Source organism: Typopeltis vanoorti, chromosome 8 (genome assembly GCF_054136105.1).
Source record: "Typopeltis vanoorti isolate ZY-2024b chromosome 8, IOZ_Tvanoo_1.0, whole genome shotgun sequence".
NCBI lineage: Eukaryota > Metazoa > Arthropoda > Arachnida > Uropygi > Thelyphonidae > Typopeltis > Typopeltis vanoorti.
Window position 1 is genome coordinate 36,614,108 of NC_143556.1, and position 14,624 is coordinate 36,628,731.

At 33.6% G+C, this 14,624-nt stretch overlaps 1 protein-coding gene across 3 annotated transcripts in view; it reads left to right on the plus strand.

Moving 5' to 3' along the window:
• The window catches only part of LOC150103929 (cell adhesion molecule Dscam1-like), a 563,926-nt gene that overhangs the window by 511,044 nt on the left and 38,258 nt on the right, over positions 1–14,624 (plus strand). For all 3 annotated transcript variants that reach the window (XR_016548664.1, XM_090396609.1, XM_090396610.1), the window contains exons 11-18: positions 443–562; positions 820–993; positions 2,877–3,024; positions 3,116–3,267; positions 3,602–3,730; positions 9,521–9,691; positions 10,076–10,146; positions 10,579–10,822. Coding sequence is in view for 2 of the 3 variants with exons in the window: in XM_090396609.1 (XP_090252735.1) it covers positions 443–562; positions 820–993; positions 2,877–3,024; positions 3,116–3,267; positions 3,602–3,730; positions 9,521–9,691; positions 10,076–10,146; positions 10,579–10,822 (1,209 nt within the window). In the remaining variant the exon portion in view is untranslated. The remainder of the gene's footprint in view (positions 1–442; positions 563–819; positions 994–2,876; positions 3,025–3,115; positions 3,268–3,601; positions 3,731–9,520; positions 9,692–10,075; positions 10,147–10,578; positions 10,823–14,624) is intronic.

Here is a 14,624-nt window from a genome sequence, read left to right on the forward strand (position 1 = left end):
TGTTTGTCTTGGAGGTATGGCTGCAGGCTGGGGAGGCGTATATGACTGTAGGACGGATCACTGTCTTGTACAGTAGTACAAATGTCTACCTTATCCTTATAAGGACTGGCTTAAAGGGGCGAAGCAAGAATGCTTTTGATCTTCCCCATTATCTGTAGAGGACAGTGTAGGGATAAGATGTTATTGAGCTATTAAAGCTCTGATCGTGGCAGGAGAGTAACAGCAATAGCCGAGCCTCAGTTAGAACTTCATTGGCTACAGCATTGCCATCCATTAGCCTCCCCCACAAATAAATACTTATAGTTAAAATTTTCATAATTCTAAAAGGTGTAAATATATTTTATATTTTATTTTTTTTAATTATATTAAATTCTTAATAAAATTATTTATTTATAAAGTTTCAAGTGATTATATATAAATAATACTAGAATATTTTTAACAGTTCCTCCAAGATGGCGTATTCAACCTGCGGATGCCAGTGTACTAATCGGAAGAAGTGTAACCCTCCATTGTCAGGCTGAAGGTTACCCACAACCTCAAATTCGATGGGAAAAGGCTTCAGGTAAATTTCAAATAAGAAATGCGAATACTTTGTTTATTATAATTAGTATTTCACACTAATGATATAGCTATTTGACTAGAATTCAATATGCAGATATGATATTTTCCCAAAAGTGTTAGGATTTGTTTTTAATAAGCAAAATAAAAAAACATGTTTTATGAAAATGGCCCGCTATTAAAAGTAAAAAGATTTATAACTTTTCGTGGATCGGATTCATATACGATAATATTCTGTTTTTTGTTCGTATTTTCAATAAGGTACAACTGCACGAGACTACAGACCCATTAGTACCAGTTATCATCACCAGGTGTTCGAAAATGGTTCCCTGACAATTCAAGACATCACTCAAGAAGATGGAGGTTTCTATCTGTGCCAGGCTACAAACGGAATAGGTCCTGGTCTTAGCAGTGTGATTTCGCTTAGCGTGCACGGTGAGTTTATTTGCTACTATACTCTTAGGAAAACATCTTCAAATGTGGAAACAAAAGTAGTAATTATCATAATGTGCTACATTTGTGACACGTTGTAGCACAATATGATAATTTTCTTTATTGAAAATCACCATCAATCAATTATTAATACTGCAGTCCTAAATATTTCGCTGCCTACTACAGCAATCCGTGGCCTGCGTTTTGTATAAATTTTCACCAGAAGAGTGGAAATATAGATGGATAAACCATTACAATAACACAAATTTCTTAACAAAGCATGATAGTATAATTGGACTTAATGCGATCTTCTACAGTTAATGCCTTATTTGTGGATTTATTATCGACATATAGCTTCTTCAACTTCATGCTCCCGAAGTGTGGCTTCTTTCCACAAATCTGGGGGACACCTGTAATTTTTGCTGCCAAAAAAGGCGTATCTTCCTTTGTTGTAGGAAATGTTAACTACCCCTTGGTGGCAAGTGGCAAGTGACTTCCATTGTCCGGTTAAATCGTCTTGCAAGCTAAGAGCCATTTCAGGCTTTCAATAATCAGGCTTGAAGTGGTTGTTTCCATGTCCGGTACACGCGTAGTATAGAGACTGTCATAGTCAGGCTGCGTAGTTAGAGTTACTAACATGTAGCATGCACTAATAAAATGTATTGACATGCAATGGTGATTAATGAGAAATCTGAGATATTTTTAACGAATGAGGACCATGTTTACCAAAATAATAATAATAATACCACCATGGACATCTTTATAAAGTTCTTATCTCTCCGAGCTAACTACTTTATGTGTTTGACAATGTCAGCTACACTACTTCGCAAGCATGAAAAGTGTGTCTACGAATAATTCTGTTCTATAATGGTAGTATATCAGATTATGGATGTATTCATAATATCAGGATCTTGTATTACGTTAGCTCTGCAATTCAAGATCATAATGATAAAGCAATACATCCTTGGAGTGGGAATAAGTATTGCAGTATCCAAGCTATTCCAACATTTTTGATGTACGTACGTTTATTTTTTCCTGATATACTCCACAGTGGCTTCATCAGAGGTGGACCATTTAAGATTACAATACTTCTAACCGTCACTGTTGGATTAGTTGGAATGGGTCAAGAACAGCCGTTGCTACCACTGCTGTACATTTCTTTGTAAGTAATTAAAGATATTTGTCATCACTACAAATGAAGAGGTCTCCAATGGCTTCTTGATACGTTATTTCTACTCTGAATTCAAGACTTTGTTATACTTTCCGTAGCATGGTCATGGACGTAACGACTTTGGTCCTTGCGTTAGAAGACATTTGGTTTCAATGTTGACCAGGGTATGAGGAATCTTTATAACACACACACACACACACACACACACACACACACACACACACACACACACACACACACACACACACACACACAATGTCATCATACATTGTTGTTTCATTTCTTTTGAAATTGTTTTAATTGATTTAAGATATAATTATGAAATATTTATTAATTCTGCACTATATTATGTATAATATATACGTAAATTATCCTTACTATTTTACTCTATTTATTTATTCGTTTGTTTTATTTCTATTTTGTGTTTCTTTCATGTTGTTTTGTTCCTATTGATGTTTTTACATTCCTTTTTTTTATTTGTTTTTATGTTTTCATTCACGTTTTTGTTTCTGTTTATATTCTATTAAAGTTTTATCGTATTCCTAAATATGGTAACTAGAAGAGGAATTAGTCTTCGGATACAATTATTTGGACGACAAAACAGCGTAGGATTTATTCCCCACTCCCCTTTACAACTCTCACTATTGAAGAATTTTATAATAATTCCTACCACTTTCCAAGTACTTCGTTACAATAATTCCTTTTATTTGTGTAGTTGCTCCAAGATTTGAAACTAAATTCCGCACTCAGATGGTGAAGAAAGGAGAAGACGTCACTCTTACGTGTTTGGTCACCGGAGACCCTCCATTGAGTATCTCGTGGACACGAGATAAGCAACCCCTTAATATTGATGCGGAACCAAGGTGAGTGCTAACTACAGTCATTTCTGTGAGATAAATACGTGTTTGTGCTTTTCTTATCCAAGCAATTCTCAACAGTGATTATCTCTTTTAGGTTCCAAATCTCTCAATCTGCCAGTGGCAACATGGCCATGAGATTCCATCTGATTGCGCTTTCTGTAGTAAGGATCGATTCTGCGCTTTATACTTGCATGGCTGCCAACACCTTTGGACAGGATGATACGAACATTCAACTCATTGTTCAAGGTTAGTAAAGATCGATACTTCATCTGTTGCCGTCCTTTCCTCTTTCCTGTTTATGTCTTAAAATCTATATTATAACTTATGTCAACATTTATGCAAAGGGAAAAAAGAGTTATTCAATTTTATGGTAAGCAAATTAATTTTATAAATTTGTAAAAAAAAATATTTTTTTACAATTCTACTCGGAGACTAGTATCGAACTTAACTTTCCCCTAGCAATGGCTGCCTCAGTAGCGCAGTGCGTTAGTCTCACAATTAATATTATGTGAAATAATTTAAGTTAGTTGTATCTGTTAATTATTAATGTCGATCTTCTCTTTGTTTATTCATTCACCAGAACCACCTGACCCGCCTCGTGAAGCTCAAATAGCTGAAGTTGGAAGTCGATTTGTGAAGATAGTGTGGGAACCACCATTCAGTGGAAACAGTCTTATTATCCGCTATTCTATTTATTACCGAGAAAACAGTACGTATGAACATATGGAACTCTTCCCCCCCCTAATTACTTAAATGAGATATACATTCCAGTATATCTATCTCATTGGTAATCAAGATGTAATTTTACTATTTTATTAAGCTGGTGTTTAAAATGATTAACAGAGGAAGTTCTACAAATCGACGAGTTATTGTCATATATGATAATTTTTAGCATAATAACGCATAGCGGTGCTGTTGCAAAGGGTGAAGTTTAACACTTTTTATACTCCACGTTGTCTAAAACAAAGAAAACATTGATAGGAAGAATTTATGAGCGTTTAGCTCCACTGGAAGCTGAGTGATATTATCACTAAAATTAAGTGCTAATTTTAGTCCTTATCCTTATAAGGACTGGCTTATAAAGATAAGGACTAAAATTGTCACTTTTAGCATAATAACGCATAACTGTGCGTTATGCAAAGGGTGAAGTTTAACACTTTTTATACTCCACGTTGTCTAAAATATTCAAAGGGTGAAGTTCAACATTTTTTATATATTCCACGAATGATATTATCATCACTAAAATAAAGTGATAATTTTAGCGTTCTTTCAATTATTTCTATTTTCTTTTTACAGAAAAAAATAAGGTATGTGAAAATAAAATCGATTTTTAACATTATTTAAATAAAAACAGAATTATTTTTAATCTGCGAACTAAAAAAATATTATATCCTAATATTTTTCTAAATAGATTTCTAAATAGATTCCGTTCGAGTTATATATATATATATATATATATATATATATATATATATATATATCAGGTGGCCCTTTTGATATTTTATGCTACCAGAAGACGTCAATATATTGTTGTTGTTTTATGCTTCACCCTGCAGGCATTCGAAACCGAATCCTACGGAATAGGCTGGTTAATCCTTATTCCACGAGTGTCTTGTAGATGTGTGTGTGTGTTCACGGGGCCGGTTTGCCTGTTCTGAGAAACGAAAAACCCAAGTTTCAGTGTGAAAAAAAAAAAACCTTACCTCCGTATGAGACCGATAATATCATATGATACATTCAGAAACACGCTGTAGGATTTGAATCCGAGGCCTATTCGTTGGAAAGTAGGTATATTAACCTACTTTAGATTAGAATTAGAATTAAAAACTATATTTTTATGTTTTCAAAACAGTATTAAGACGGCAATTACAAACGAGTTATTACTGCGAGATGGCTGTATATATACAGCCATCTCTCGACTTACGTCCGTTCGAGTTACGTCCCTTCGAAGATAAGTCCGTGATCCCATAAGGGAATAAATAAATAACATTTTCGGCTATACTTTCGAACAAGACGCAAGCGAGCCTAAGGTAAAGCATGCATAGTGGCAACAGCGCTTTCTGCGCCAACCTCTCTCGGGAGTCGGCACGTGTCTTCAACAGTTCCTATGTTGATTTTGTGTTTGAGAAAGGGGTTATTTGTGTATTTATCGTTAGTTATTTCGCGATGTTCTGTGCAATATGGTCCCTACGCACCATCAAAAAAGTGAAGTGAAGAATCACAGAAAAAGAAGCGAGCAATTGATCTTGAAACGAAGTTACAAGTTATAAAGCAACATGAAGCTGGTAAACCTGTCAATGCACATGACTTCGGATGGTCTCATTCTACAGTGACGACCACTTTGAAAAATAAGGATAAAGTCGTAGAGGCTGTGAAAGGATCTGCTTCCATTAAATCGACGATAATCACGAAGCAACGACAATGTCCTATAGGTAATATGGAAAAGCTACCTGCATAATGGATAGACCTGAACCAAAAGAGCATACCCCTTAGCACTGTGACCATAACTGCTAAACCACTAAGTCTCTTCACAATGTTGAAGGAGAAAGCAGAACCCAATTATGACTACGAATTCAAAGCTTCTTCCAGTTGGTTCATGAGATTCAAGCAGCGTTTTGCGCTGCATAATATGAAAATGTATGGGAATCTGCAAGTGCTGAGAAGGCTGCCAAGGAGGTTTTGTAAAAATTGGATAAAATTATTACGGAGGAGAATTATTTTCCAGAGCAAATATTTAATATGGATGAGACGTCCTAGTTTCGGGAAAAAAATGACGAGCGGACAATTCATCCACAAAAAAAAAAAAAAAAGCTAAAATCTATATCTAGTTTCAAAGCTCTTAATGCCCGTATTACGATTCTGTTCTGGGTAATGTGGCTGAATATAAATTGAAACCATTTCTAATATGGCACAATGAGAATCCACGAATCTTCAAAAACATTAGGAAGCATACATACTCCCAATTCATTTTCGGAGCAATAAAAAGTCATGGATGATTCAAAAATTGAGGATGCCTTAATCAGCTGTTATGCGAGTGGAATAAAAAGCTACTGTGTGAAAGAAAATGTAGAATTGAAAATTTTATTCTAGGTCATCCGTCCTATACGTCCTAGCGATGATCTTCAATAAGTTCACGTCATGTTTCTTCCTCCAAACACTACTTCGTTGATCCAACCGATGGAGTTCTTGAAGTGTTTATTATCTACGGAGAACGTGTTCACAAGCCATTTCTGCAACTGAAGGAAATGACCAGGCTCTCATGCAATTCTGGAAACACATTCAATATTTATCATGCTATTAAAAATATTGCTGTGGCTTGGGACGAATTGACCACTCAATGTATGAGTGGCATATGGAAAAAGAAAGGTTTGTGCATGATTTTGGAAGTTTGTAATAGTGGGCCTAGCAAACAATCTGAATCTCGAAGTGAATGATGACGACATAATTCAACTCATAGAAAGTTCCCCTGAAGAGTTGACCAACGAAAAATTGGTCGAACGGAGGAACAACTGTTGCAGACGAGGAAAAACAAAAAAAAAGGAAGAGGGAAAAGAGAAAGAAGGAGAGGTAGTTAAACAATTCACAGTGAAGGGTCTTGCAAAAATGTTCTCTGCAGTCCATGTCTTCAGCCAAAATGGCTGACGACATGGACTCCAATGTTGAATGCTACTTAATAATAGAAACGAAAGTACATGATGCATTTGCTTGCTATGAACAAATTTATGATGAAAACAAGAAGAGGAATAAGCAAAGCACATTGGACATTTTCATAAAAAAAAACAAAGGTTACACCAGAAGAGCCACACCCTGATCGTTCACACAGTACAGTTTTATAATAAGGTTTAAAAATAAAAATGACAGTATACTTATTACTGTTAAGTTCCTAACCCCTATAACTCTGTTGATTTAATGTATCGATTTACGTCCTGCCTGATGGAACAGAACCCGAACGTAAGTCGAGGGATGACAGTATATACACACACACACACACACACACACACATATATGTGTGTGTGTGTGTTTTCAAAACAGTATTAAGACGGCAATTACAAACGAGTTATTACTGCGAAATAAGTATATTACTTAACAGTAATATACTTATTACTGTTAAGTCCTTAACTCCTATAACTCTGTTGATTTAATATATTAAGACGGCAGTTACAAACAAGCTATATTACTGTTAAGTCCCTAACCCCTATAACTCTGTGGATTTAATATACTTATTATGTTTTCAAAACAGTATTAAGACGGCAGTTACAAATATAACTCTGTTACTTTAATATATTAAGACGGCAGTTACAAACAAGCTATATTACTGTTAAGTCCCTAACCCCTATAACTCTGTTGATTTAATAACCCCTATAACTCTGTTGATTTAATATTACTGTTAAGTCCCTAACCCCTATAACTCTGTGGATTTAATATACTTATTATGTTTTCAAAACAGTATTAAGACGGCAGTTACAAACAAGCTACATATATATATATATATATATATATATATATATATATATATATATATATATATATATATATATATATATATATATATATATATATATATATATATATATATATATGTAGCGGGTAAATGGCCTCCACGGCTTTGCTGGCACATACGCACTCTTTTGTCGAAATTTTCCATGACCGTTTTGCATAAATGTGGCTGAATTTCGTTGATACAGCGCTCAATTTCCTCCTTCAAGGCGTGGGTGGTCGTGGGCTTGTTGGCATAAACCTTAGACGTCAAAAAACCCCAAAGAAAAAAGTCCATCGGCGTTAAGTCACATGATCTGGGCGGCTAATTCTGTTCACCAAAACGGAAATTACACGACCAGGAAATGACTCATGCAGTAATTGAATTGTTTCTCGGGCTGTATGGCATGTGGCACCGTCTTGTTAAAACCACATGTCGTCCACATCCATATCTCGCAATTTAGGCACAAAAAACAGGATTATCATGTCGCGATAGAGAGCACCATTAACTGTTATTGCCTTACCAGCCGCATTTTCGAAGAAGAATGGACCGATGATGTCTCCAGCCCAAAATCTGCACCAAACAGTGACACGTTGTGGATGCATTTGTTTCTCAACAATCACTCGTGGATTTTCTGAACCCCAAATGCGACAATTTTTCATCTTGATGGCTTCGTTAATCGAAGCCATCAAGATGAAAATGAGCCTCATCGCTGAAGATGATTTTGTTCGAAAAATAAGCATCCACTTGTTGTTGTTCCATAATCCATTCAACGAACTCTCTTTCGTCTAGCGCTCCATTTTTAATAACTCTGAACTGTCAGCTGTGACGCTGTCTTTTGTTTTCTTGTTGGCAACACTTTACTGCACAAATGGTGCTAAATTTAAATCTTGCGTGAATTTTGAGATACCCTATATATACTTTATATATATTATGAGAATTCATTTTTGTTCGGTTGGAATATTATGTAAAAGCTTTAATGACTGTTACCGAAAGATAAAAAGATGACAAGATATATTTAAAAAGATACTACTAGTAAACTAGTAGTATCTTTTTAAATATATCTTGTCATCTTTTTATCTCTCGGTAACAGTCATTAAAGCTTTTTCATCACTTTATATATATATATATATATATATATATATATATATATATATATATATATATATATATATATATATATATATATATATATATATATATATATATATATATATATATATATATATATATATATATATACTTTAAAAACTTAAGTTCTTAGAGTTCTTAAAAGAACTGGGCGATGGACTGAGTCCTTGACTCTTTATCCCGTCATCTGAATGAAGAGAATCTGTGTGGATGGGGTGTTATCGATCTAAAAACTCCAGTCATGGCTGGGTAACGGCAATAGCCGAGCCTCAGTTAAAACTTCATTGGCTACAGCATTGCCATTCGTTACCCCGGAAGTCCTAAAAAGGACTTTTATTTTCCACTTTAAAAACTTTTATCCTTATACTCCTTATAAGGACTGGCTTAAAGGGGCGAAGCAAGAATGCTTTTCATATTCCCCGTTATCTGTAGAGGACAGTGTAGGGATAAGGTGTTATTGAGCTATTAATTAAAGCTCTGATCATGGCAGGAGGGTAACAGCAATAGCCAAGCCTCAGTTAGAACTTCATTGGCTACAGCATTGCCATCCATTACCCTCCAAGGGTATTGGATTGAATGAATCAATCCTGTCACTTTAAAAACTTTAGAAATTTTTTTTAAAAACTTTAGAAATTTTAAAACTATTTGTAGTAAATCTATTCTAAAATAAAATTGGCGTTTTAATTTGTAATAAATAATTTCTTCATTTAAGAGGAAAATTAAAGGTTTTTTATTTTTTGTAAATTCTAATTATATATTAATAAATATTTTATTAAAAACTAAAAGAAATCAAGCAATAATACTCCACTTCAGAAATTTTTATTGCTATATTCTTAAATTTATTCTGTTTAAATCTCTAAAAAATAGTCTTTACAAAATTTACCTTTTCAGGTTCATATTCACAACAAGCTCTTCATAATCTCACGGTATCCGGCACGGAAACCGCAGCGGAAGTAAGTGGTCTAAGGCCTGCGACTAGTTATGAAATCTATTTAACTGCAGAGAATGCAGTTGGAATAAGCGCCCAAGGAAGAAAAATGGCTTTCATGACGGACGAAGAGGGTATAGTATAGCAACTGAGTTAAACTCTCAGTATAAATTTAATTTTAATACTTAGGAAACTAACATTTCATGCAAATATTTATGCATTGATTTTTATTGCTCTTTCCTATTGCTAATGGCAACGGATTTTATCATGAAAATAGTGTCGCCATCTATTGACTCAATGGTTAACATTTACAGTGTACAATATATCAACTTGGATATACAGTAAACATCAACGTTTTCCCAAGGACAATCAAGCTGTCCTTACCCAAAACGGGATAGTAATTTTTATTCTCATTTTAAGGCCTGCAATTAAGACTGATTATTTGCAAAAACTTTAATTAGCTTCAAGTAATTTGTTGACTACTTAATTGACTTTACATGTATTTTTATTTTTCATAGTTCCGGAGGGACCTCCTCAGTCTGTGCAATTAGACCCATCCAGTCCTCAATCTTTTCGTGTCTCTTGGGAGGTAAGAATAGAAAATGTTCGTAGATTAAAATTCATTTTAAAGTAGCGAGAGAAAGAGTTTAGTGAAAGGAGGTCCGAAAGGAAAATTTTAGAAAACTTTACAACTGTACCAAAATAATTAACAAAGTATAATGGAATTTTAATGTAATGTTTTTGTTACGTAACCGACAACATGCAAATGACGTATTAACTCAAAGAGAAGTTGTCAAGTGAAGGCAATTTAGTTAAGTTATTATCTTTAACATTGTTCGCCCATACAGCATTTATTTATTGCAATTTCATTACATGTACACTACTTTATGAAAAGTATGGACGCGTTTTATTCTCTTAAAGACATTGTGAAGATTCTATAATGCAGTTTTATTCTATTTTATTCTATAAAAGTTACACCAAACGCTATGAGTAACTGATTTTTTCTTTTTTTCCCTTTTAGCCACCCCTGACAACAATGAGGAACGGACAAATTAAAGGATATTACGTGGGATATAAAGAAACCAATTCTTCGCAATCATTCCAATATAAAACGATTCAAGCTATGCCCGATGATGAAAGTCGAGTGCCCTGTGACCTTAGGGGATTGAAGAAATATACTCAGTATAGCATTGTAGTGCAAGCTTTCAACGGAAAAGGGGCCGGTCCAAGATCTGATCCTATATCCAGTTTCACTCAAGAAGATGGTAAGTAATTGTGATTAGTTGGTTAAATTACTTGGAATTAAGATGAATTCTAAGCCTTCTTAATGTTTTGTTCTTCTCCCTTCTTTACAGAGTTTCGGTACTGTGAAAAATGATTGAATAGGCAAGTTCTAATAAGAACTGGGCGATGGACTGAGTCCTTGACTCTTTATCCCGTCATCTGAATGAAGAAAATCTGTGCGGATGGGGTGTTATGAGCTAAAAGCTCTAGTCATGGCTGGGTAACGGCAATAGCCGAGCCTCAGTTAAAGCTTCATTGGCTACAGCATTGTTATCCGCTACCCTGGAAGTCCTAAAAAGGACTCAAAGTCATCTTAATTGAATAAACAAATTAAATTAAATTAAAGCTCTGATCTTGGCAGGAAGGTAACAGCAATAGCCGAGCCTCAGTTAGAACTTCATTGGCTACAGCATTGCCATCCATTACCTCCAAGGGTATTCGATTGAATGAATCAATCACCGCATCTCACCGTATGTGTAAGTAAAGGTGATATCTCAAAAATATCGGACGATCTCTAGGCCACTCATTCGTGGGCGAAAGACCGTCCAACTCTCAGCGTTGGTTCTACTCAGTGAAACTCGAGTACTGAGCAGAACCGCTCACATTCCGAGGAAAATAATTCACCGGCAAGTACCCCTCAGCGGGCCGTGCCGGAGAACACTTTCCCCGGAGACTCAAAGTGCTCCCTTAGGGCAAAACCTAAGAGAGCGAACTCATTTACCCAGGATAACAGCAACAGCCGAACCTCAGTTAAACTTCATTGGTTCAGCATTGCCATCCGTTACCCTATATGGGCATCTCATATAAAATCGATCACCGCATCTCACCGTCGATTGAAATTTCGTCCCTCCTTGAATAAACAACATCTGACAATAGCTTTCAACATCTGACAATAGCTTATATATAAACATGTGATATGAAATAATTTAAGGTGCAGATAAAAATTTAAAATTTTCAAAACAAAATTTAAAAACAATTTAAACTTTTTTGTATATTTTAAAACTAAATATCATTTAAACTATTATTTATAAAAATATTATAATAAAAACGTTGAATAAATGCTAAAGCAAATAATATATAATGCTATTACGTTATAAACAGGCTATGAAAGAACTTTTTCCATTAAAGTGGCCAGAGTTACTTTTATATCTTCGCATATATTCTTGTGCATAAAAAAAATAATAAATTACTGTTATTTGCTAAATTAATAGAGTTCATTACCACAAAATGTATTTCTTAGTAATTTGTATTGTCTCATTCATTTATGTATGCGAAGAAATTTGTTGCGTTTAAAGTGAATCCAAACATTACTCTCTCGATATTTTTTAATGAAAAATTTCTTTCAATAGCCTGTTTTTAACGTAATAGCGTTATATAATGTTTGGTTTAAAGTTTATTTAAAGATTTTATTATAATTTTCTTAGAAATAATAGTGCAAATGATATTTTAATTGTATTTTATAATTAAAAATTTAAATGACTTTATATTTATTTTGAAATTTTGGTCTACACCTTATTAAACTATTTAATATTACATCATTATATATATATATATATATATATATATATATATATATATATATCGTCTATAAAACGCTCTCTTCAAGCACTAAATGCAATTCATTTATTTCCAAACAGAAACTATGATACTTGTTTCATAATTTTTAACCAAATGCTATAAACAAGCATTGATTGTACAGTATTTATAATTACTAAGAAAAGTGAATAAGTATTAAAAATAATAATTTACTAGATAGTCATTTAATCTCACGGTAATATTTCGGAAATCGCATAGTTCGTGCTTGTATAGCCAAATAATTTAAATCAAATTGATAATGGCTTGTCTCTTTTACTGAAAATTTGCAATCCGTACCCAAAAGAAAGAAAAACATTTATTTCACTTGACTAACTGCAGAAATTCATATTCCGACGAAGCTCTGATGTGAGTAAAGAAATATACAAAATGATTTCGACACAAACAGACAGAAATGGAAAATGACAGTTAATTTAATGTCTTGTATCTTCATTATAAATCTAATTCCCTCCTTCTTTTAAGTACTTTATTATTATTATTATTTTGGTACTTTTGACACAAAACAACATTGCTTTAAAAAATTATGTAATATAACACCGTTAGGAAGAAAGATTATCGAATACTAATTCAACCGTACATGAGGGGAAAACGTTTTGAATAAAGTCGAAAGTAATCATGCTGTAATTTATTAAATAGGAATGGTTTCAAATTATATTAACAATCTGTGAACGGTTTTCATTGGCTGATGTTTTCCTACAAGAAATTCCAGAAACTGTGAAAGTTAATTATTTATAAATATAACTTAAGAAAATTAAATATTGAGTATAAAATATAAATAAATATAATTTATTAGTTAGATATAAAGCATTATACTGGATATTACCAAAATTATTTTTTTTTGTATAGAACATTACATTTTTGAGACCTTAAAAAGTTTTAGATAATTAATTTTTAAAATTAAACTAATCTGCAAATGAAATGTTTCTATGTTTTTGAAGTATTTAGAAATTTATCTACATTTAATCATACAAATACAACATTTATTATACAAATACTATTCTATCTTTTTCAATTTAGCTATATATATATATATATATATATATATATATATATATATATATATATATATATATATATATATATATATATATATATATATATATATATATATATATATATATATATATATATATATATGTATGTATATACATATATATATATATGTTAAAGATACCAAGTAATTTTAAACCTGGTTTTACTCCATTTCCCAAGTAAGCAAACAGACTAAAAGTCAAGTTTGCGCCTGCAATTGATGCAAGTCTAACTGATCCCACAGGTAGTGCAGGACCAGGGCAACTCGTGGCAAAGGTGGAACAAGTTCCGATCATTTGCCACGAGTTGCCCTGGTCCTGCACTACCTGTGGGATCAGTTAGACTTGCATCAATTGCAGGCGCAAACTTGACTTTTAGTCTGTTTGCTTACTTGGGAAATGGAGTAAAACCAGGTTTAAAATTACTATAAAAATACTTTCTACATATATATATATATATATTGTAATAATTCATTTTTACTCGGTGGGAAATATTATTAAAACGTTTTAATGACTGATATATATATATATATATATATATACAGGGTGTTCGGGATAAATTTGACATATTTATAATTAATTATATTTTTCCGTAAGTTACATGTATTAACACACACTTCTCTTCATTTAAGTTTGGACCCTTCTTCATTCATATACAAGATGTCAGAAAGGATGGATAGCTGGAACCCACCTGAATCATGGAAGAGAATAACTTGTATCATGATGATTCGTGCCCGCCATCAAAATAAGGATATTACGACTGCTGCCCAATGCTCCCTGAATACAGTAAAAACAATCAGGCATGAACTAGAGACTTGCAATGGTGACTACGAGGATGTAGCAAGAAGAAAGATCCCTAGCAGACGATCTGATTGCGTTCGTACAGCAGAATTCCTCGCAAATCTGCAGGAACAGGTGTTGAAGAACCCTGGCATTGGAATTTGGGCTTTGTTCGTGGAGTTGCTAACTGTAGTCAAGCCCTGGATAACAAGGGTAGCCAATGGTAGGCCGTATGTATGGCAGCAGGATTCGGCCCCTTGCCACACCTCTGGGAAAAGTCAAAAATGGTTGTCTGAAAATTTCTACGACTTCACCAGTCCAAATGTTTGGCCTCCAAACTCCCCAGACCTTAACCCCATGGATTATTTTGTATGGGGCG